Source organism: Eptatretus burgeri, chromosome 2, assembly GCF_056783735.1.
Source record: "Eptatretus burgeri isolate ZD-2024b chromosome 2, Ebu_testis_v1, whole genome shotgun sequence".
NCBI classification, from domain to species: Eukaryota; Metazoa; Chordata; class Myxini; order Myxiniformes; family Myxinidae; genus Eptatretus; species Eptatretus burgeri.
In genome coordinates this window covers 95,139,661-95,164,660 of record NC_140962.1, presented here as the reverse complement: position 1 = coordinate 95,164,660, position 25,000 = coordinate 95,139,661, and the positions used below count along the sequence as shown (strand labels likewise).

The 25,000-nt window shown below is 40.6% G+C and overlaps 1 protein-coding gene and 1 long non-coding RNA gene across 3 annotated transcripts in view; one reads left to right on the top strand and one right to left on the bottom strand.

The window, feature by feature from the left end:
* Positions 1 to 25,000, bottom strand: part of LOC147032604 (uncharacterized) — a 72,522-nt gene that overhangs the window by 33,482 nt on the left and 14,040 nt on the right. The window lies entirely within an intron of this gene.
* The window catches only part of LOC147032603 (uncharacterized), a 33,929-nt gene continuing 29,750 nt past the window's right edge, over positions 20,822 to 25,000 (top strand). Inside the window, exon 1 of one of the 2 annotated variants that reach the window (XM_085870365.1) lies at positions 20,822 to 20,976. In XM_085870365.1, the coding sequence (XP_085726491.1) occupies positions 20,946 to 20,976 (31 nt within the window). In that variant the 5' untranslated portion in view covers positions 20,822 to 20,945. The remainder of the gene's footprint in view (positions 20,977 to 25,000) is intronic. The other variant, XM_085870366.1, reaches the window with a different exon arrangement.

The following is a 25,000-nucleotide window of genomic DNA, read 5'->3' as shown; positions in this document are numbered from 1 at the left end:
CATTCTCCAAGCGTCGTGTATGGTCATGTTGATCAATGCTTCCCAGCTGTCAAAACTTGCATATATCCTGTAGGATGTCCATCATGTTGTTCAAATAATCCATCTGGTTTAAGATGACAACACCAGAGCCTTTGTCAGGTTTACAGATGTGGATTTCAGGGTTTCTTCTTGAATTCCTTATGGCAGTAATGCATTCCCTTTGTAAATGGAAGTCAGGTCATTGGGGTCATCACAGTAGGCATACGTCAAATCACAAAGTCTAGCCTTCAACGCCAGATCTTCTACAATGGGGAGTGCTTGGCGTTTACTCAACTGCTCATAAAGAAGCTTAAACTCTGTAAAAACTTCCTTTCTTTTCGTGTTGTTGTTTGGAATACTGAACCCAAAACCATGAGTGAGAACAAGCTTCTCGGGGTAGGATATGGTGAAGTCTGACATGTTGACAACATCCTTGGATGAATCACTGATGATCGAACCAAAACGTTTCACTTTCAACCAATGAATGTTTCGATCATGTCTCTGTCTTGCAACCAACTCAACATGGTCATCAATATTTTCAATATATCTACACAGATGTACCACATCAAAGAAGGATAAAAACTCATGTGCATGCCGCCACTTTGTTTGCAAAGCAAGATATAGGCCCGAGGATCGAGGTTGTTTTCTGTTGAGTTAATCCCGTAAAAACATGCTTTCAACAGCTGGACTTGATCTCATTCTGGAGTGTTCAATTATTTTCTGAATAAAAACAGGAACGAACTTATACTGGACACAGGCCCGGAGATATCTATTGGTAAACTTGCCTGTCCTACATTTTCCATGCAGATGAACCAAGTTGTTTGACTGCTCCACTTGTGGACGGAAGTACCCGATCTCAAATAAATAAAAAGATGGTAGTACTGCACTACAAAACTTCAATTTTGACATAAACAGTCATTTGAAGGACATTTCCTTCGAACAAGTTTTTTTTTTTTTAATTTCACCCATGTCTGAAGGAAGCGGTTCAGTTTGGCATTTTTAATATGAAATTGGCAAAGCTGAGTAAACAATGAAACTCATTAGAATAACCCTTTAGAATTACCCTTTAGAATTACTCTATCGAATAACCCTTTAGAATAATCCTTTAGAATTACTCTATCGAATAACCCTTTAGAATTACTCTATCGAATAACCCTTTAGAATAACCCTTCAGAATTACTCTATCGAATAACCCTTATGAATCACCCTTCAGAATTACCCTTCAATAACCCTTTTGAATTACCCTTTGTAACCCTTCAGAATTACCGTTTAGAATTACGTTTTATACCCCCCCAACCCCAGAATTATCCTTGAGAATTACTCCATCGAATAACCCTTCAGAATAACCCTTTAGAATAACTGTTTAGAATAACCCTTTAGAATTACTCTATCGAATAACCCTTTAGAATAACCCTTTAGAATTACCCTTTAGAATTACCCTTTAGATTTACTCAATCGAATTACCCTAAAGAATTACTCGATCGAATTACCCTTTAGAATTACTCTATCGAATAACCCTTTAGAAGTACTCAATCGAATAACCCTTCAGAATTACTCTATCGAATAACCCTTTAGAATAACCCTTTAAAATAACTCTATCGAATTACCCTTTAGAATTACCCATTACAATTACCCTTTAGAATTAACCTTTAGAATTACTCTATCAAATTAATCGATCGAATTAGCCTTTAGAATTACTCTATCGAATAACCCTTTAGAATTACTCAATCGAAAAACCCTTCAGAATTACTCTATCGAATAACCCTTTAGAATTACCCTTTAGAATTACTCTATCGAATTACCCTTTAGAATTCCCCATTAGAATTACCCTTTAGAATTACTCTATCGAATAAGCCTTTAGAATAACCCTTTAGAATTACTGTTTAGAATTACTCTATCGAATAACCCTTTAGAATTACCCTTTAGAATTACTCTATTGAATAACCCTTTAGAATTACTCTATCGAATAACCCTTTAGAATTACTCTATCGAATAACCCTTTAGAATTACCCATTAGAATTACCGTTTAGAATTACTCTATCGAATAAGCCTTTAGAATAACCCTTTAGAATTACTCTATCGAATAACCCTTTGGAATAATCCTTTGGAATAACCCTTTAGAATTACCCTTTAGAATTACTCTATCGAATAACCCTTTAGAATTACCCTTTCGAATTACCCTTAAGAATGACTCTATCGAATAACCCTTTAGAATTACCGTTTAGAATTACTCTATCGAATAACCCTTTAGAATTACCCTTTAGAATCACCCTTCACAATTATCCTTTAGAATAACCCTTTCCAATTATCCATTAGAATTACTCTTCAGAATAACCCTTTAGAATTACTCTATCAAATAACCCTTTAGAATTACCCTTTACAATTACCGTTTAGACTTACTCTATCGAATAACCCTTATGAATCATCCTTCAGAATTACCCTTTATAACCCTTTCGAATTACCCTTTGTAACGCTTCAGAATTACTGCTTAGAATTACGTTTTATACCCCTCCAGAATTACCCTTTAGAATTACTCTGTCGAATAACCCTTCAGAATAACCCTTTAGAATAACCCTTTCGAATTACCCTTTGTAACGCTTCAGAATTACTGTTTCGAATTACGTTTTATACCCCTCCAGAATTACCCTTTTAGAATTACTTCATCGAATAACCCTTTAGAATTACTCTATCGAATTACCCTTTAGAATTACTCTATCAAATAACCCTTTAGAATAATCCTTTAGAATTACTCTATCGAATAACCCTTTAGAATTACCCTTTAGAATTACCATTTAGAATTACTCTATCGAATAACCCTGATGAATCACCCTTCAATAACCCTTTCAAATTACCCTTTGTAACGCTTTAGAATTAACGTTTAGAATTACGTTTTATACCCCCCCCCCCCAGAATTATCCTTGAGAATTACTCCATCGAATAACCCTTCAGAATAACCCTTTAGAATAACCCTTTAGAATTACCCTTTAGAATTACCCATTACAATTACCCTTTAGAATTAACCTTTAGAATTACTCTATTGAATTACTCGATCGAATTACCCTTTAGAAATACTCTATCGAATAACCCTTTAGAATTACTCAATCGAAAAACCCTTCAGAATTACTCTATCGAATAATCCTTTAGAATTACCCTTTAGAATTACTCTATCGAATTACCCTTTAGAATTACCCTTTAGAATTACTGTTTAGAATTACTCTATCGAATAACCCTTTAGAATTACCCTTTAGAATTACTCTATCGAATAACCCTTTAGAATTACCCATTAGAATTACCGTTTAGAATTACTCTATCGAATAACCCTTTAGAATAACCCTTTAGAATTACTCTATCGAATAACCCTTTGGAATAATCCTTTGGAATAACCCTTTAGAATTACCCTTTAGAATTACTCTATCGAATAACCCTTTAGAATTACCCTTTAGAATTACCCTTTAGAATTACCCTTTCGAATTACCCTTAAGAATGACTCCATCGAATAACCCTTTAGAATTATCGTTTAGAATTACTCTATCGAATAACCCTTTAGAATTACCCTTTAGAATCACCCTTCACAATTATCCTTTAGAATAACCCTTTCCAATTATCCTTTAGAATTACTCTTCAGAATAACCCTTTAGAATTACTCTATCAAATAACCCTTTAGAATTACCCTTTAGAATTACCCTTTACAATTACCGTTTAGACTTACTCTATCGAATAACCCTTATGAATCATCCTTCAGAATTACCCTTTATAACCCTTTCGAATTACCCTTTGTAATGCTTCAGAATTACTGCTTAGAATTACGTTTTATACCCCTCCAGAATTACCCTTTAGAATTACTCTGTCGAATAACCCTTCAGAATAACCCTTTAGAATAACCCTTTCGAATTACCCTTTGTAATGCTTCAGAATTACTGTTTAGAATTACGTTTTATACCCCTCCAGAATTACCCTTTTAGAATTACTCTATCGAATAACCCTTTAGAATTACTCAATCAAATTACCCTTTAGAATTACTCTATCAAATAACCCTTTAGAATAATCCTTTAGAATTACTCTATCGAATAACCCTTTAGAATTACCCTTTAGAATTACTCTATCGAATAACCCTGATGAATCACCCTTCAATAACCCTTTCAAATTACCCTTTCTAACGCTTTAGAATTACCGTTTAGAATTACGTTTTATACCCCCCCCCCCAGAATTATCCTTGAGAATTACTCCATCGAATAACCCTTCAGAATAACCCTTTAGAATAACCCTTTAGAATAACCCTTTAGAATTACTCTATCGAATAACCCTTCAGAATTAGCCTTTAGAATTACTCTATCGAATAACCTTTTAGAATTACCCTTTGGAATTACCCTTTAGAATTACTCCATCGAATAACCCTTTAGAATTACTCTATCGAATAACCCTTTGGAATTACTCAATCGAATAACCCTTCAGAATTACTCTATCAAATAACCCTTTGGAATTACCCTATAGAATTACTCTATCGAATTACCCTTTAGAATTACTCTATCGAATAACCCTTTGGAATTACTCAATCGAATAACCCTTCAGAATTACTCTATCGAATAACCCTTTAGAATTACCCTTTAGAATTACTCCATCGAATAACCCTTTAGAATTACTCGATCAAATAACCCTTTGGAATTACTCAATCGAATAACCCTTCAGAATTACTCTATCAAATAACCCTTTAGAATTACCCTATAGAATTACTCTATCGAATTACCCTTTAGAATTACTCTATCGAATAACCCTTTGGAATTACTCAATCGAATAACCCTTCAGAATTACTCTATCGAATAACCCTTTAGAATTGCCCTTTAGAATTACTCTATCGAATTACCCTTTAGAATTACCCATTAGAATTACCCTTTAGAATTACTCGATCGAATAACCCTTTAGAATAACCCTTTAGAATTACTCAATCGAATAACCCTTTAGAACTACCCTTTAGAATTAGCCTAAAGAATGACTCTATCGAATAACCTTTTAGAATTACCGTTTAGAATTACTCTATCGAATAACCCTTTAGAATTACCCTTAAGAATGACTCTATTGAATAACCCTTTAGAATAACCCTTTAGAATTACTCTATCGAATAACCCTTTGGAATTACTCTATCGAATAACCCTTTATAATTACCCTTTAGAATGACTCTATCGAATAACCCTTTAGAATTACCCTTTAGAATTACTCTATCGAATAACCCTTTAGAATCACCCTTCACAATTACCCTTAAGAATAACCCTTTACAATTACCCTTTAGAATTACTCTTCAGAATAACCCTTTAGAATTACTCTATGGAATAACCCTTTAGAATTACCCTTTACAATTACCGTTTAGACTTTCTCTATCGAACAACCCTTATGAATCATCCTTCAGAATTACCCTTTTTAACCCTTTCGAATTACCCTTTGTAACGCTTCAGAATTACTGTTTCGAATTACGTTTTATACCCCTCCAGAATAACCCTTTAGAATTACTCTATCGAATAACCCTTTAGAATTATTCTATCGAATAACCCTTTAGAATCACTCCATCGAATAACCCTATAGAATTACTCCATTGAATAACCCTTTAGAATTACTATTTAGAATTTCCCTTTAGAATTACTCTATCGAATAATCCTTTGGAATTACTCTATCGAATAACCCTTTAGAATTACCCTTTAGAATTACTCTATCGAATATCCTTTTAGAATTACTCTTTAGAATTACTCTATTGAATAACCCTTTAGAATTACCCATTAGAATTACTCTATCGAATAACCCTTTAGAATTTCCCATTAGAAATACCCTTTGGAATTACTCTATCGAATAACCCTTTAGAATTACTCAATCGAATAACCCTTTTGAATTATTTTATCGAATAACCCTTCAGAATTACCCTTTAGAATTACTCTATCGAATAACCCTTGAGAATTACCCTTTAGAATTACTCTATCGAATAACCCTTTAGAATTACCCATTAGAATTACCCTTTACAATTACTCTATCGAATAACCCTTTAGAATTACCCTTTGGAATTACCCGTTAGAATTACCCTTTAGATTGTAGAATGATTCAATCGAATAACCCTTTAGAATTTCCCTTTGGAATTGCTCTTTGGAATGACTATCGAATAACCCTTTAGAATTACCCTTTAGAATTACCCTTTTAGTGGGGCAGATAATAGCAATTTTTGAGAGGAATCGTGCAAATGATGATACAAGCATCAAATTTGGCACATTTGTTCTCCAGGGGATTCTAATCAAATCTGCCTGATTGGCCATTTGAAAATCCAAATTTTGAAAATTTTGAAAAAAAAAAAAAACTTCAAAAAAGTCAAGATCACGATTCAATGTTGGATGCTGGCTGAGATTGGTGAATGTTTCAGAAACATCATCAAAGACGTTCCAAGTCTGCCATGCAGTTTTCTTCCCTTTCCCGCGGAAGGCAGACACGACGTCACATCCAGTGAACGCATGGAAGTATGGGATCCCTCTAGCTTTCTCAAGCCCGATTGCAGAAACTACCTCATGGACTGAAATCCATCGCACCTTGGCTCCTTGGCCAAAGGCAATCCACATGTTCTCAAGACCTAGTTCCTGTAAGGATGGCAGTACAGATATTGCTATGACAAGTACGTCCGTGTCATTAGCCTTAATGATAATGGACTTGCTACCATCCGTCGTTGCATCCCTGGCGTGTACAAATATTCGAGTGTCAGCTTCTTCATGATAACATGGAGACACAGCATCCAGTGACTTCCTTGTGTTGCTAATGGCATCTTCTCTTTTTGTGACAATGACTGTGCTTGTCGTCTGTGCTTCACACATCTTTTCCGCAAGGAAGTGAAACAGCTCAGTCTTGTTGCTGTCATCTCGAAGAAAGCTTCTCCAGTTACTTCGGGTCTTACTGGTTCCTGTCACTCTTCTTCTGATTCCTTGCCCCCTTTTCGACCTTGCCTCAGACTTCAGACTTGACTTCTTGTACACATCAAACACTACGTCCACCCTCTCGTACCTGGCACCATAGGATTCCACCTTTGGGATGATATCTTCTTTAGCATAGTTATCAAATATCTTTGAAGTACGTGGAGGTAGGGCATTGATAAGTGCTGAGCCATCAATGATGACTGCATCTCCCATTGGTTCTCTGTCTGGGATGTTCACTTGTGCTTCAAGAATTTCAGCCAGCTGTGACTTCAAATTTTTTTGAAGTTTTTTTTTTTTCTCTCAAATTTTTCAAAATTTGGATTTTCAAATGGCCAATCGGGCAGATTTGATCAGAAAGCCCTGCAGAACAGAAATGCCAAATTTGATGCTTGTATCATAATTTGAACGATTTTTCTACTATCTACTACACTATTTAGAATAACCCTTCAGAATTACCCTTTATAATTACCCTTTAGAATTACTCTATCAAATACCCCTTTAGAATTACCATTTAGAATTACCGTTTGGAATTACTCTATCGAATAACCCTTATGAATTACTCTTCAGAATTACCCTTTATAACCCTTTAGAATTACCGTTTAGAATTATCTTTTATACCCCTCGAGAATTACCCTTTAGAATTACTCTATCGAATAACCCTTCAGAATAACCCTTCAGAATTACCCTTTAGAATTACTCTATTGAATAAGCCTTCAGAATAACCCTTCAGAATTACCCTTCAGTATTACCCTTTAGAATTACTCTATCGAATAACCTTTTAGAATTACCCTTTCGAACACTCTAGAACTACCATTTAGCACCCTTTACAATTAAACATGGTGGGTTAGAAGGTGGTTGTTATTCATTTTTGACAGACGGATGGATGGAAGGACATACCAAATGTTGAAGTGGCTCCACCACTTAAAAAATAACCACAAAACTTATACGAAGCATCTTTTTTCTCGTTCTCCCTTTCATGTTTCAAAACACGTGTGTGTCGTGTGTAAAAAATAAATACATAGAAATAGATTTTTGATTCTGTTTCGTGTTAATGTCCTTCAAATGTTTTTGTATATTTGTATATTGAAGTTTTGTAGTACTAAGCATCGATTCAATTTTGTATTTATACATCTAAAATGTATCTCGTTTTGGTATCATGTTCTTTTTCTGGGTGAATGGTCAGCATTTCCTGTGTGCGGAGCTTTTCAAATGCAGAGTAGCATTTCTCGAAGCAGATGCCGGAAACAGGAGACAGCCGAACGTGCGAATGCACATAGATAGATAAACATTGGGAGTTCTTTGGATCCGGCTGGACAAAAAATAACCTTTCATCATTTATCATTTCCCCGAGAAGATTTGGCTCAAGCACCCTTGTATTGTGATTACAGGAAATTGTAGCATTTCTGCAACAACATATCAGCGTTTTATGCAGGAAAAGTGTTCCAAAAAAAAGTAGGTTATATTCTGGGAAGGGAAGTTATAATTGCCTCTGAGATTATGGTCTTAAAAGTGGTTTCCACAAGTCAGAGCATGCCAAAAATGCAATGCACATTACACATGTGAAATTATATTCAATAATATCTGTATTGCAATGCACTAACAAATTGGTTGCATTCTTTTCTGGAGGCACAGCTGTGCCACTGATGCAGTGCCCTCTATTGTCAGTTCACTGGCACTCATTTTTTCCAGCCTCAGAAGGATGACAGGCTGAGTCAACCCACTTGGTGTTAATTCAACGGTTTACAGGGACTCAAACTCAAGACACTAAGATCTTAAACCAGCCACCTTACCCATTAAGCCAACAACAGACTTATGCATAATAGAAGAAACAGCCACAGTTGTAAACATATGCATGCTGAGAAGACAGACACATTAAGCCAGCTGTATTCGCTTGTCGAAAAAAAAAATCCCACGGTGTCCATAGAAATTCGTACGTCAGGCTTTGTGTGCTGGTACACCATGGCCTCATTCGAAATTCTTTGCATAGTTGCTACAGTGGTAGCCTCCGATGGAGTAATCAGGATTGGGAAAACTGAATACAAAAGCATTTATAGTTCAAGTCCCACTGATTATAGATCCCAATTTCAAGTCCGAACAGGATGTTTAAAACATTTCTGCAAAATGGGGGTGACTCGCTTTGTATAGGCCTACATATTATTTCATCCACTTCCGTAATACATGCTGCTTTTGAGGTGGTACCAGGAGTATCATTGAGGAAGGTAGGACAATATACTACAATATGTGATATATATTGTTGCATGGAAGGGGGGGGGGGATCTATAGCTAGATTGTGTTTAGAACAGCATTGTCACGTCAGATGAGCTGTTAATGTAGTCCAACTGAGCTGGGGGTACAATCGGCCCCCGTAAATGACGGAATGGTTGGTAAAAGTTCACTGCTTTCAATTACTACTACGTTTCCTCAAGGATCACCCCCAAATGAGGCCGAAAATGGCAGTAAAATACATGTAAAAGGCAAAAGGTGGGAAAACACTTCTTATAATTAAAATGGTGTTTAGAAACAACGAAACATGTGGATAAGGGTAGATAGGACAATCAATAAATGACCGACGCAGAAAGGGATGATGGGGCACGCAAACGTATGTACAGAGGAGGTGAAAAACCAAAGCCTATCCCAAATGGGGTAACAAAAATAAATACTGGGACTCGCACAACAATGGTAAACACAGGCGAGAGATTGAGCAAGGTATGAGCTGGTTGTGGGTTCAGTATGACCCATGCAGGCTGGTGTTGTACAGGACTGGTGTGGCATAGGGTGGGAGGATGATGATGATGAGGTGAGGTGCCAAATTAAAAGAGAGGAGAGAGACATTGCCTCTCCAAATGACACACTTGTGTGGTCACAGCCCTCATTAACTCTGGGGTCACCTTTGGTGGCGGTGGGTCCCATCACTGATTGCTGCTTCTGCGGGAGTGCCATCTTCTGGGCCATCCCAATTCATGAAAAAAAAGTCTTCCGACCCTCTCCATATAATGCTGTGTTGAATCGGACTTCTAATTCGTACGGTATTGTAACGTTGGGTGGGTGGTCCAGCGCAGAAGACCCTAAAATGGTCGACCATTACAGTCGTATTGGAACATCTCACCAGATTCGTACCATGCAACTGGGATGACCGGGTGACCATAAACTGGTGTCAGGGAATCTGCAATTTGAACCCGAGACATGGGAAATCGTTGCCTCAAAGCAAAATTGTGGAGCACACAATTAGTCATCTAAATTAAAATCACAATGGAGAAGCAAGGTGACCAGGAGGGGCAATACCGGTTGGATACTACTGTGGCCCAAATGGAAATTGAGGGGGAAGGACCCTTAGACGGCAAGGTGGTGTCACCCTCATGACCCAGAGCTCTGCAGACTCCCCATAATTTAGCTCAGTGCCACCCACTGAACAAGCAGCATGAAGCAGCTGGTCAGCAGCAGAGGGATGATCAGGGGATGAATGGCTATGCTTGCCCAGATGTAGGCCAAGATGGAGACTAGGCAGGCAGAGCTAAGGCAGAAATGAGAGCAAACAGTGACAGGTAGAACAAGATGGATGCACAAAAAATGATGCTGGCCAAGCTGAGCTGGTAGCTGTCCATGGGGAGCAACAGTAAATGGTGAGAGACCTGACAGGTGTGTGGGACACACAGCAGGAGATGAAGGTCAGACAGGCTCAGACAACAGGGGGAATTCAGGTGGCTGCCAGGGCAGTGTGCAGGGCCAGAGGTAGAGTAACAGGAGAGAACATAGTGAGGAGTAAAAGGTTCAAAGAAAAAGAGCCAGTTTGGGAGATAAAGGAAATCATCCAAAGAGTTGATATGTTTCATTCCGTCTTGAAAAAAACTCCCAGCGATATGCGTCTGTGAAAAGCCAAAGATGCTGCATTCTAACCCAAACCTTCCTGCTTCTCAACACCAATAGTAAGATCATATCTGGGACTTGTCGATGCACAGGATAAGTTTAAAATGATATTTACGATTAATCATGTTTGGGAGGAGTAGGAGTGTGTTGTAAATACGTACTGTTAAAATTGTGTTCTACGTGCTGCGAGTGTTGTTATCCATAGGATAAAAGTGAATTTGTATGTTTGTTTATTTGTTTGTATATGCTTCAAAAACGAAAAAAACTACTGAACAAAATCCAACCAAATATTACATGTTGACTAAGGGTACCTCAAGTATGGTTTCAGTCAGTGTAGCATATCTGGGAGATGGGCATCAAGGTAGGGGAAGACCCCAATTCTCTCTATGTAATTGTGTATCGTACATGGTGCCCCTGGCGGTAGCCGGTATAACAAATCATCTTCTTAGACAAAAAAGTTTGAAAGATATCACTGTGATGTTGAAATCAGAGTGAGAACAATTTAAAATTTTCAAAATGTTTAATTTCCCTCATTTTAAACAGAGGTTAAAACCAAATAATCAAACACAGAGCTTTGCAGCAAAATACATCTGTATATAAGTCGCAAGGATTGTTACTGCAATGGTATAACATTAGTTTGCTGTTTTTACTTTATGTTCATTGGACCGGAAGTGCTGGCATGGGGATTGGTAAAGAGGGAGAGTTCAGGGCATGGTGCATTCTGGTTGGTTAGGTCAGGTCATGCCAGATGAGATCTGTGACTTGCTACAGGTACCATGTAACCCTGTACTAACCTGTTTCATGGTCGGGTTGTCAGTGACTAAACCATCTCCCCCACCAGGTTTTCTGGTGAGAAAGGTGTATGGATATGGATACCCAGCAAGATGAAGAACAAAAGCTGTCAAAGGATGGAGGAGCTCCATGTGAGCCAACGGCCATCCATAACTAGTGCCCAAATGCATCTGCGGACGTCCTCCTGCAGTTGGGTTACTTTTTTTTCGGAGATTGGTGGCAGGATTTGCACTCCAACCACCGTAAAACCCTTCATTCTGCAAAACCCAAAATATAAGGAAATCTGAAAACCCACTCCAAGGGAGTACCTCCTGTGCTGCTGCCCTTCGCAGGACAGCTCACCAGATGATGGGATTGGGGCAAGACCTTTGAGATCCCCATTCCTTGATGACAGGAGGAAAACCACGGGGTAAACCTCCAGGGTCAGATTGTGATGGTGTGTGGCAGAGTGGTTCAGAGGTGTTGTCCACCAGACAGCAGTCTCCTTCGGTGAATCTAAATCAGTCCCTTTGGGTGGGTGCCTGGAATGTCTTATCCCTAAAAGAGGATGATCACCTGTCTTTGTTATCATCTGAGCTCGTGTTTGGACATCGGTATTGCAGCACACTCTGAGGTTCAGAGACCGGATTGCGGTGAGATCATGGCGGGTAATTACACCTACTATTGGTCTGGTCTCTCTGATGGTTACCATACTCAAGGAGTTGCTGTAGCTGTGTCCAATAAGCTGACTCCAATGATAATTGAGGTAACACCGGTCAATGAGTGTATTATGAGACGAAGAACTCGTCATTCCTTGGGTGTCATTTCCTTGGTTTCTGTATATGCTCTGACTGCAGTGAGTGACCTCACTGTGAAGGACGCATTCTATGCTGTGCTTGAGTCTGTGGTTGATCAGTGCCCCAGGCGAGATACTCTTCTCATCTTGGGGGATTTCTAATGAATCGACTTGAACTGATAGGGATGGTTATGAGACATGTATTGGTCTCCATGGGTCTGGAACTATGAACCAGAATAGCACTAAGTTCCTTGACTTTGCAAGAAGTCATGGACTTAGCGTGGCTGGTTCATGGTTTCAGCACCCACAGGCTCATTGCTGGACTTGGTATTCCAACGCTGGCGGAGTGGCAAAGGAGATTGACCATGTCCTCGCTGATGGTCAATGGAGGATGATCCAGAACTGCAGGGTCTACCGGAGTGCTCAGTTCCTCAATACTGACCACAGGCTTGTTGAAACCACTCTGAAGTTGCGGCTTAAATTCGGGAGAATGGTACCATCCCAGCCTCGGCTGGATGTTGGCAAGCTCAATGATGAGAGGGTAGCTGAGGAGTTTGCAAACAGTCCAAGTAGGGATTTGGGAGGAGGGGGTCTGGGTGCTTTGTGGAATCCTGAAGAGTTGTGGAGTGCCTTCAAGACTGCCATCCTTGATGTTGCCGGTGGATGTCTTGGAACTCACCGAAGGGCGAATAAGAATTTTGTCTTTCAAGGGACACTGGATACCATTGACCAGTGTCGCAGAGCCAGGCTGAATGGCAGAGCTTAGATGTTCAGAGAGCTGAGGCATAAAACTGTACATGTACCGAGGGTGGACAAGGAGGCCTATGTGTGAGGAATCTGTGAGGGGGAAGAGCATCATCTGTGGTCAAGTGATTCTCGTCCTGTTGACAGAGGAATTCACGCATTGCATTCCTCCAAGCCTGTCGTTCGGTGTACTGCAGTTTGAGCGGAGTGTGGTAGGCTCTTGAATGAGGAGTCCGAAGTGAAGTCCAGCTGGGCAGGTTACTTTGAGTGGCTGTACCAGTGTGATCCACCAGCTGTTGAATTGGATGTCAGGGGTGTTACTATCCCGATTGCTGACCCTCCAATCAACTGTGATCCACCTTTGTTTGTGGAAACAGTCTGCGGTGAACCGGTTGAAATAGGGAAAAGCTCCAGGGATCTGTGGCATCCATTCCCAAGTTCTCAAGGCTGGTGGAAATGCTGTACTCATATTGTTGCATGCAGTTCTGTGCCCTCCCTGGAACACAGGTGTTATCCCAAATGACTGGAAGAGGGGCCTTGTTGCCCCTCTCTGGGAAGGCAAGGATGATCTCCAGGACTGCAACAACTACCTAGGGGTGACGCTGCTCTCAGTGCCGGGCAAGGTCTTTCAGGTCAGGTCAGGTATGGGAGCATGTGCCAGAACAGCGCGTCGCTGCGTCCATTTTCCGCCGGTACTCCAGGGGCCTCCGTCTGGCCTTCCCCAGGCAGATGCCAGGCCCATCCCCATCTCCTTGAGATGCTGGTTAACCTGCTGCAACCACGAGGCACGTGGTCGGCCCATTGGCCTCCTCCACTCACGAGACTCCCTCGCTGAGAGAATCTGGTGAGCAGGATCAGCGTCAGCAAAACGAGCCACATGTCCATATAGCCGCAACTGACGCTCACAGACCATGCAGGCAACAAATCTCATCCGAGTCTCTCTCAGCAACTGCTCATTGGACACAAAATCTGACCAGCGATAGCAAGGGATTCTCCGAAGAGACCTGGTACCAAAGGAATTAAGTCTCCGTCTCAGATCCTTGGTCAGAGTCCAAGTCTCCTATCCATAGAGCAAGAATGGAAGCACCAAGGACCTGAAGACTCGGACTTTCATCCTCCCGCACAGGTACCGGCAGTGCCACACCCCATGATCCAGTGAATCCATGACTCCCCAGGCCTGACCCAGACGTCTATTGACCTCTGACTCACAGCCAGCAGAGACATGAATATCACTGCCAAGGTAAGTGAATCTCTCCATGACCTCAACATCCTCACCACAAACAGACACAGACAGGACAGCAGCATCCAAGATGTCATTGAAAGCCTGGATCTTAGTTTTGACCCAAGAAACCCATAATCCCAGCGGCTCTGACTCCTCATTCAGCACCTCGAGGGCCCCAAAAGGATATCTAAAGTCTCCGCAAAGATGACTGCATCATCTGCGAAATCAAGGTCCGAGATCTTAACATTCCCAAACGATGCACCGCAGCTTGATCTTTCCGACATCCTCCCTAAAATCCAGTCCATACAAGTGCTGAAAAGTGTGGGGGCCAGTACACACCCCTGATGAACTCCAGTAACAACTGGAAATAAGTCAGAGATGGTACCACATCAGGTACTACATGATGTCTATCAACATTAGAACATTTCTCCATCGAAGCAAGGTCTTTGCTCGGATAATTCTTGATGGGGTTCGTTACCATCGGCTTGAGCACCAGCACCCAGAGCAGTCAGGCTTTACACCATAGAGGTCAGCGATTGACCGTATCCTTCCTCTTTGGGCCCTCACTGAACACAGATGAAAGTTTAGGCAGGGGCTGCTTGCAGCCCATGTTGATCTCTGTGAAGCATTTGATTCAGTGAATCAGGATGCCTTCTGGAAAATTCTTGGTCTTCGTGGGGTGCCACCAAAACTGATCATTTTGATGTCTCAACTACACTCTGGTACTGAGAGTGCTGTGAGATGTGGTGGTACCATCTCCGACTTATTTCCAGTTGTTACTGGAGTTTGTCAAGGGTGTGTACTGGCCCCCCACACTTATCAGTGCTTGTATGGACTGGATTCTCGGGAAGATGTCAGAGAGATCGAGCTGCGGTGCATCGTTTTGGAATATCAAGATCTCTGACCTTGATTTCGTAGATGATGCAGTCATCTTTGCGGAGACTCTGGATATCCCTTTTAGGGGCCCCCGAGGTGCTAAATGAGGAGTCGGAGCCACTGGGATTATGGGTTTCCTGCGTCAAAACTTAGGTCTCGGCTTTCAATGACATCTTGGATGCTGCTATCTTGTGTGTGCTGTTTGTGGTAAGGATATTGAGGTTACGGAGAGATTCACTTACCTTGGCAGTGATATTCAGGTCTCTGCTGGCTGTGAGCCAGAGGTCAATAGACCTTTGGGTTGGGCCTGGGGAGTCATGGATTCACTGGGTCCTAGGGTGTGATGCTGCCAGTACTTGTACTGGAGGACGATAGTCCGAGTCTTCAGGCCGTTGGTGCTTCCAGTCTTGCTCTACAGATGTGAGACTTGGACTCCGACCAGGGATCTGAGATGAAGACTTAATTCCTTTGGTAACAGGTCTCTTCGGAGAATCCTTGGCGATCGCTGGTCGGACTTTGTGTCAAACGCACCGTTGCTGAGACAGACTCAAATGAGATTTGTTACCTGCATAGTCCGTGAGTGTTAGCTGCGGCTGTACGGACATGTTGCTCATTTTCCTGACGCTGATCCTGCTCACCAGATTCTCTCAGCGAGGGAGTCTTGTGAGTGGAGGAGGCCAATTGTCGACCATGTGCCTCGTCGTTGCAGCAGGTTGATCGGCATCTCAAGAAGATGGGGATGGACCAGGCATCTGCCTGGGGGATGGCCAGCCGGAGGCCCCTGGAGTACCGGCGGAAAGTGGACGCAGCGACGCGCTGCTCCGGCACATGCTCCCATACCTGAACTGAACTGCATTCTGGGGCTTTGCCTTGCTTGGTGCGCGATGATTCTGCTACTGCAATTAACCCCATCGTTCTCTTTGAACATTGCCTGTCTATCAACATCAGAACTTTATACTTATGAAAGTGATCTCCCACACCACAGATATCAATTTCAATAGTAATCCAAAGGTCAGATATATGCTGATAATGAGGTGTCATAAAATTTGGACAGCACATTTGCAGATATGGAATGTAATCAATAATTCTGACTTTATTCTCATTCATCATTCTGACTGATTAAAAAAAAACAATTGAGAAAGTTTGAGCAACTTCACAATAAGCATTACGGTGATGTTGAAATCTGAGTGAGAATAACAGGAAATTTTCAAAATGTTTCATTTCACTTTTTTAAAGTGGAGTTTAAAACCAAAGCAAACAACAGAGCTTCACACCAAAGCGGAAGTGATTTTCTTTCTATCGCCATATTCTAGTCGTAAAGCTGGGTGATGAAGATGGGTCGCAGGATGGCCGAGAAGTATACACACTCACCTCAAAGCTGTCTAGCCTGGGTTCGAATGCGGGCCCAACTATAAACTGTCATCTTGGTGATTCACAAACAGGCAAGTAAGTTATCAAGGTGTGTGCTAAATCCGTTTTGAATGCTGAGCATCAAACAAGGAAGCAGCACGTAACATATTAAAAGTCTTTGGTATGACTCAGCCGGGATTCACACTGACCTCCCAGACTCGGAGCAGACGCTCTGACCATTACTCCATCGAAGCCTTGGAACATTAATTTACAGATTTTTTTTTCTTGAAGGAACATTTTCACTGAGCAAGGCCTGCACCAAGGGTTGTCCCATCCAGCTGGGACAGTGCAATCAATGGCTGCTGAAATCAGTCCAAAGGAAGAAGACAATGTTAAAAGTGATCTGTATCCCAAAGAATGGTATCTGGGAAGATGCTACCTCTTATCAAGTTACAGAAGCATATTGCAGAGCAATGTGTGAAGCCAGAAGCATTCCAATGCCAAGGATGGCTGTCACAAAGCACTGGCTTGAATGAAAACAGTAATTACATCACTAAGGTAAGTACCTGAAATGGTTGAGAAAGTAGCTAGGGAGGGATATCAGTGAAACAGAGCAAAGAATGTTCCTGCACATGGTGAAATGGGGCTGGCAGGATGGCCTAGAGATACACAAACTCATCTCTAAGCTGTCTAGCAATTGTTCGAATGTTCATGTTACATTTGTCAGACCAGTCAATTCCAATTTTATAGACCGATTGTTTTATCGAATCAATTTCATGGACCAACTTTTATTCTCAATTTTACAGACCAATTCTCAGTTTTCCTGGTATTAGCTGCAATACAATCGGACGGAGAATCAGGGGGCTGTAGCTCTTCGAAGCTCATGCCTAAGAGGCGGAGGCTCTGCAACTGTCTCGTCAGAAGAGCCTTATAAAATTTAAATAGTTCCTAGCTGCTCCCAGAACTGTTTTGTGGACCACAGACAGGTTACACACGACAGTGATGGGATCTGATCTCGATTTAATGTCTTGTAGGGTTTGACCAGTTCACTCCAGGGAAGAGTTTCTGCTCCTTCCTATCCAACTGTATGACTATGCATTCCAGACATTTGGGGTTAGGATGTGTGTGTTTGATTGACCATGTACTTAAGCCCTTGGGCTGAGGTGTATGCTCATGGGACAGTCTTGTTACCCTGGATGAAGGAGGGGGTATTGCATTTGGGTCCGTTCGTTTGTTTGTCTGTTTGTTACTCGGCAAAAAAAAAGTTTTTGGACAAGTATGTTGATCGCCTCCTTTTGTGTTTGTGTGTTTGTGTATTTGTGTGTGTGTGTTTGTGCTTGTGTGTTTGTTACTTGGCGAAATTTTTTTTTTGACAAGTGTATGTTGATCGCGTCCATGTGTTTGTTTGTGTGTGTTTGTTTGTGTGTTTGTTTGTCCGCTCACCTCCATCCCAAACTGCTCAACTGATCGTTCTGAAATTTTCAGAGATTAATGTCACTGACCCTGTGACGGTCCCGCATTGAAGTTTTGTAAAATTTGGTCGACCTAAAAAGGTCGACATAGGCCAATAGGCCAATTTGAACCAAATTTTCGAAAATCCTCAATTTTTCATCCGCTTGACTTGAAATTTGAACAGGATTTGCATATCCGGTCAGTAATTTCAACCACCTATTACTTTTGAGGTTATCATAGGTCAAAAGGTCAACATAGGCCATAAGGTCAACCTAAAATAGGCCAACTTTTGAAATTGTTTCTAAAAATTTTAATTTTCATCCGATTGACTTGACATTTGAAGACCATTTGTAAATCAGGTCGCTGAATTCAACCACCTGTTAATTTTGAGGTCAACATAGACCAAAAGGTCAACATAGGCCTAATTTCTAAAATCCTCAATTTTCATCTGATTGACTTGAAATTTGAAGAGCATTTGCATATCAGGTCACCAAATTCAACCACCTATTAATTTTGACGTCAACATAGGCCAAATGTCTAAAATCCTCAATTATAATCCAATTAACTTGAAATTTGAAGAGCATTTGCATATCAGGTCTCTGAATTCAACTACCAATTAATTTTAAGGTCAAAACGTCAACACAGGCCTAATTTCTAAAATGGATAGAGCCAAAAACAAAATATATCACTATATCTCAGAAAGTTGTGGACGAGTTATGACAAAACAAGGTGGATGAGTTGGAGAGGTAACAATAACAAGCGGATTGGATTTTGGTTCGGATCTAGCCCATAAGTGGGACACAAAACGTAAACTGTTCCACCTTGCAAAGGTATGTGCTATATTGAGTGCCATTCTACTTTGTGCTGTTTTGCCAAGTTGTCACTCTTATGAGTGATTTTTCATTTGTTTGTTTGTCCACACAGAACTTACATGTTTTTCTCCACAAACACTTGTCGGATTGAGACAAAATTTTCACCTTCGGTGTGACTACTCGTGTAGAATGTTTTTTTAAGGATGATTTTGACATCATAGGTCATGTAGTGTAGCAGCCATGTTGGAAAAACAGAAAAACTTTGGACCTCTGTATCTCTGAAACCGCACCAAGGAAAAAATTGAAACTTGGCACATGGCAAGTATTCCTCATGGGGGATAAGTGTGATTTTTGTGACGTCATAGGTGCCTTCGTTATGACGTCGTAATTGCACATGTAGAATGCTTCATCTGATCAGTATGAAAATTTTTGAGGGTCATTTATGGATAAAATGGTCCACAGGAAAAAAAAATTGATGACATCGTCGGTCACATGATTTGGTAGTCATATTGTTGAAAAAAAGAAAATCTTCAAACATCTTGTTCTCTGAAGTGGCTGAACAGATCAAGGTGAAACTTTACATGTATGACCACCTATTCATGAGGAACAAAAGGTTCACACATATGATGTCATCAGTCACATGGTTTGACAGCCATATTGGATGGAACCTAAAACCTATAAAAAAACCTTCTCCAGAACGGCTGGACAAATCAAAGGGAAACTATACACAAATGTTCCCCAAGCCTTGGGTGTACAAGTTTGTTAAGGAATAATTGAAAGGTCACATGGTTTGGCAGCCATATTGGATTGAATAAAAATATTTTATGTTTTCTCTGGAGCCACCTAATCAATCGACATGAAACTTCACATTTATGATCGACTTGTGATGTGGCATATATGTTTTAAATTTCAACTTGATCGGACGCATGGTCTGGCAGCCAGAGTTATTAATTTTTTTGATATGGGCTCTTTTAGTGTTTTTTAATTATTATTAATTTTTTTTTTATAAGGCTCACTTGGCTGTGCCTGGATGGGTTTGAAGAAAGAAGAGTAGCAGCTGAAATGTGAATCCTATCCAGGTTCCTCCTGATGACTTCATATTTACTTTTTGCTTGCTTGGGTTTGTTCTGATGACTCCAATACAGGACTGTTCCTATTTGGTCTTCCATTTGATGTGATTTTAATCCCATGCTGAATTAAATTGAATAATAATTAATAATTAAAAAACATCATGGGTCAGGGTCGTGTGTCTGATCAAAGCGGGGCGTCTTGGTACCCGGTCATCACTGCTAGCAGTTATAAAGTGGCAGTTCTAATTATATTTCTTATTAATTACGTAACACACCAGTACACAAACATCACACAAAATATACCACACAAAAGCAATCTCGGCGAAGGTCTGCAATCTCTGATTGCCCCTTTTCTTGTTGGACTGTGTACTTTGGCCGTGGGGTTAAGATGAGCTTCACAATCTGCTTAAATGTTTTGATTTTTTAAAACCTTTTTTGTATTAAAAAAAAAAAAGGCCTCTCATAAGTGAGGGCCAACAAGCCGAAACATGTGTCCGTGGATGTTCCCTGTCCTGAGTGGACTGGTCTATAAAATTGAGACTTAAATTCTCTTCCTGGTATTGGCTACAGTACAATCCTACTGGGAAGTCGGGGGCTGTAGCTCTGCTGAGCTCATGCCGAGTAGGTGGAGCCGATGCAACTGCTTATCCAAAAGAGCTTTTGAAAATTATTTATTTTTATTTATTTTTCACATGAAAAGTTTTTAATTGTTCAAATTCCAAGTGTAGCAAATAAATAAATCACCTGCACAAGTACCTACCGCCACACATGATGTTGACACCTGTTTTGCAAAGCATTACTTAAGAATACTGAAGCTATATTTTGGTGGAAAGGTTGTTGTGACCACTGTGCCAGCACATCTGCTCGGAATTGTTGTTTATTAGAGGCGTGTATTGCTACATCAAGCTTTTCTTGTTTAAACAATGCTCAGTCTATGGGTAGTGAGAGAAGACATATCGGAAGACTTAATAAGGCGGAGTGGGAGGTGAGAGTAGACACCTAGGAAGATTCAGCGTACGTTTACCATCGGATATAATGCTCTTGCATGTCTGTACAGCACTTCTAGGTAAGTCTGAAAATTATTTTAATTTGTTATATCATTGAACTGGATGTGCTATAGAAGCGAATGTTCGATCAACCTCACAACCTCAGCTAAACTTATAAAGTTTATATTTCATTATAAAACTTTGCATATGCCAAACAAACTCCATTGTAATTCAATTCATTCATGGGGACTCGGATAACAGAAACAGCACAAGGTTTCAAGCGAACTTTCTATGTACAGTATAATCGGCAACGTCCTTTGATGAGGTTTTTATTATATATATATATATATATATATATATATATATATATATATATATATATATATATATATATATATATATATATATATATATATATATATATATATATATATATATATATATATATATATATATATATATATATATACCAGTGTTTGAAATTGTCTGCCACACATGTCATGATGTTTGAAAATAAGCTTTAAATTCAAATTATTTTTGAGTACTTAACAAAGAAACAACCTTTTTCCTTTTCGTTCACAAAATGATAGTTTGTGATGTTTATGCCATGAAGAATATTTTGTTGTCATGTGAATTCATATATTGACAAATGTGGAAACGTCCAACATTTCAACCAGAGTGGCTTTCGTCATGGAGAACTCATCATCAGAGTAGTTCTTTTCTGGAACAATTACTCTTCCTTTTGTATTATTATAAATGCCCACTATGTAAAGGAGAGTCTGGCTTTATAAGTGTGCCAATTCAAACAGAATTGTTATTGTGGCTGTGAAATCCATGAACATGACATGAACATGCAAGTATGCCTGACTTATGAAAGTGTGGAGCGAAGCTCATAGCACAGGTGCAGAACCACTCGAGGTGCACTGGAGAACCTTATGGGGATAGCCGGGGAGGAAAGGCAAAAACTGGGATTCTGGAGTGATGCATCAAAATTGAGGATACTTGGGTTGGAGGTGAAATACTGCTATATATATATATATATATATATATATATATATATATATATATATATATATATATATATATATATATATATATATATATATATATATATATATATATATATATATATATATATATATATATATATACAGTGGGGAGAACAAGTATTTGATACACTGCCGATTTTGCAGGTTTTCCCACTTACAAAGCACGTAAAGGTCTGTAATTTTCATCATAGGTTCACGTCAACTGTGAAAGACGGAATCTAAAACAAAAATCCTGAAAATCACATTGTATGATTTTTAAATAATTAATTTGCATTTTATTGCATGAAATAAGTATTTGATACATCAGAAAAACAGAACTTAATATTTGGTACAGAAACCTTTGTTTGCAATTACAGAGATCAGACGTTTCCTGTAGTACTTAACCAGGTTTGCACAGACTGCAGCAGGGATTTTGGCCCACTCCTCCATACAGATCTTCTCCAGATCCTTCAGGTTTCGGGGCTGTCGCTGGACAACACAGACCTTCAGCTCCCTCCAAAGATTTTCTCTTGGGTTCAGGTCTGGAGAATGGCTAGGCCACTCCAGGACCTTGAGATGCTTCTTACCGAGCCACTCCTTAGTTGCCCTGGCTGTGTGTTTCAGGTCGTTGTCATGCTGGAAGACCCAGCCACGCCCCTTCTTCAATGCTCTTGTTGAGGGAATGAGGTTGTTGGCTAAGATCTCGTGATACATGGCCCCATCCATCCTCCCCTCAATACGGTGTAGTCGTCCTGCCCCTTTGCAGAAAAGCATCCCCAAAGAATGATGTTTCCACCTCCATGCTTCACGGTTGGGATGGTGTTCTTGGGGTTGTACTCATCCTTCTTCTTCCTCCAAACATGGCGAGTGGAGTTTAACCCAAAAAGCTCTATTTTGGTCTCAGACCACATGACCTTCTCCCATTCCTCCTCTGGATCATCCAGATGGTCATTGGCAAACTTCAGACGGGCCTGGACATGCGCTGGCTTGAGCAGAGGGACCTTGCGTGCACTGCAGGATTTTAATCCATGACGGCGTAGTGTGTTAATTATGGTTTTCTTTGATACCGTGGTCCCAGCTCTCTTCAGGTCATTGACCAGGTCCTGCCATGTAGTTCTGGGCTGATGCCTCACCTTTCCCATGATCATTGAGGCTCCACAAGGTGAGATCTTGCATGGAGCCCCAGACCGAGGGAGATTGACTGTTATCTTGAACTTCTTCCATTTTCTAATAATTGCGCCAACAGTTGTTGCCTTCTCACCAAGCTGCTTGCCTATTGTCCTGTAGCCCATCCCAGCCTTGTGCAAGTCTACAATTTTGTCCCTGATGTCCCTAGACCGCTCTCTGGTCTTGCCCATTGTGGAGAGGTTGGAGTCTGATTGATTGAATGTGGACAGCTGTCTTTTATGCAGATAACTAGTTCAAACAGGTGCAGTTAATACAGGTAATGAGTGGAGAATGGGAGGGCTTCTTAAAGACAAAACTAACAGGTCTGTGAGAGCTGGAATTCTTACTGGTTGGTAGGTGATCAAATACTTATTTCATGCAATAAAATGCAAATTAATTATTTAAAAATCATACAATGTGATTTTCAGGATTTTTGTTTTAGACTCCGTCTTTCACAGTTGAAGTGTACCTATGATAAGAATTACAGACCTCTACGTGCTTTGTAAGTGGGAAAACCTGCAAAATCGGCAGTGTATCAAATACTTGTTCTCCCCACTGTATATTATATGTGTGTAGCACGAGAGAGTCAAATAAGTCAGGGCCAACGTCGCTGGACCACCTGGGTGTAAGAGGACTGTCTGATCGTGCAGTCTTCAACATACACTGTGAGGGATTCACCAAAGCAGTGCAGTGGGTGCTAGCCAGTACGCCCTGTGGTACGGATAAGTGCCGAAGCCAGAGCACCATCAAGGTGCAAGCTAGAATGAGCAGGCTGAGCAGACAGAAGGCAGCGCCGAGGTGTTTGCGTCTGTACAGGATGGAACCAATCGTGAGTGGCCGAGGAACTGAGTACAAGAACATTGAAAGCTGCGTGCTGGGTGTGGGCCTGTGTATTAAAGGACTGGGCACAAAGATTTGTGGTCAAGTGATGATCAGTTTTGCAAAGAACTGCTGGGGCATAAATTTGAAAGGTACTCAGTGTATGCAACCTGAAGCCAATGGCACAGGCCAGAAAAGCCAGAATTGGTGCTGTGCATCTTCTTAAAAGAGAGTACAACCCATGCTTTTCTCGTAAGATCCACCATGCTTTGAAGAGTGACGTAACTGCACAGTTAGCTTAGGTGGACACCTCAAAGTGTGAGCCCAAGCTTGAGAGAACTAAGAGAGCCACGTAGCCACGAGAGGGAGAGATGTGTGCACCTGCAAATGCCTGCAAGTGTCAATATATGTCAGTTTGGGAAGCACAAGTGGTATATGCTAGATCCGTGTTGATGGGAATTTTAAAAGGAAGCACAACCCACAACTTTCAGAAACACCAACCTTGCTTCTCAGCGTGACCTAGCCATGCAGCTGGCATATAGGCTTATGCCCATGAGTCACAAGCCAGTAAGAAGTACTTGAACACACAGCTGGGTGCATGTCCATGCATGCCCATGTGTGCTTGTTTGGGAAGAGCAAGTGGTGTATACTATGGGAATGGTCATTTTTGAAAGAGGGCACAACCTGAGCTTTCTAGCAAAATGAGCCATGCATGCACTCACGCGTACTTTTCTGGACTCAAATCAGTGTCATTGTCACATGATTCCACTGATTTAAAAAGTTAGTCATTCAAGGCCCTGTCACACCTTGATGTTTTAGCCTGCGTATGGCAACGTATTAAAATGTATGTAAAACGCTGGCGTACGCTGAACTATTGATGTTTTTTCCAGTTTTGGACGTATTCATAACGAGTTGGACATATGCATAACAAGTTGGACGTATGTATAATGTATTAGTAACGTATACAGAACGTTTCGATAACATATAGATAACTTATATCAACGAATGCTGAGCGTGTTGTCGGCGTTCACAACCTATGCCCAACGATAGTCTAACTTATGCATAGCGTGCAGCAGCGTATCGCCGACGA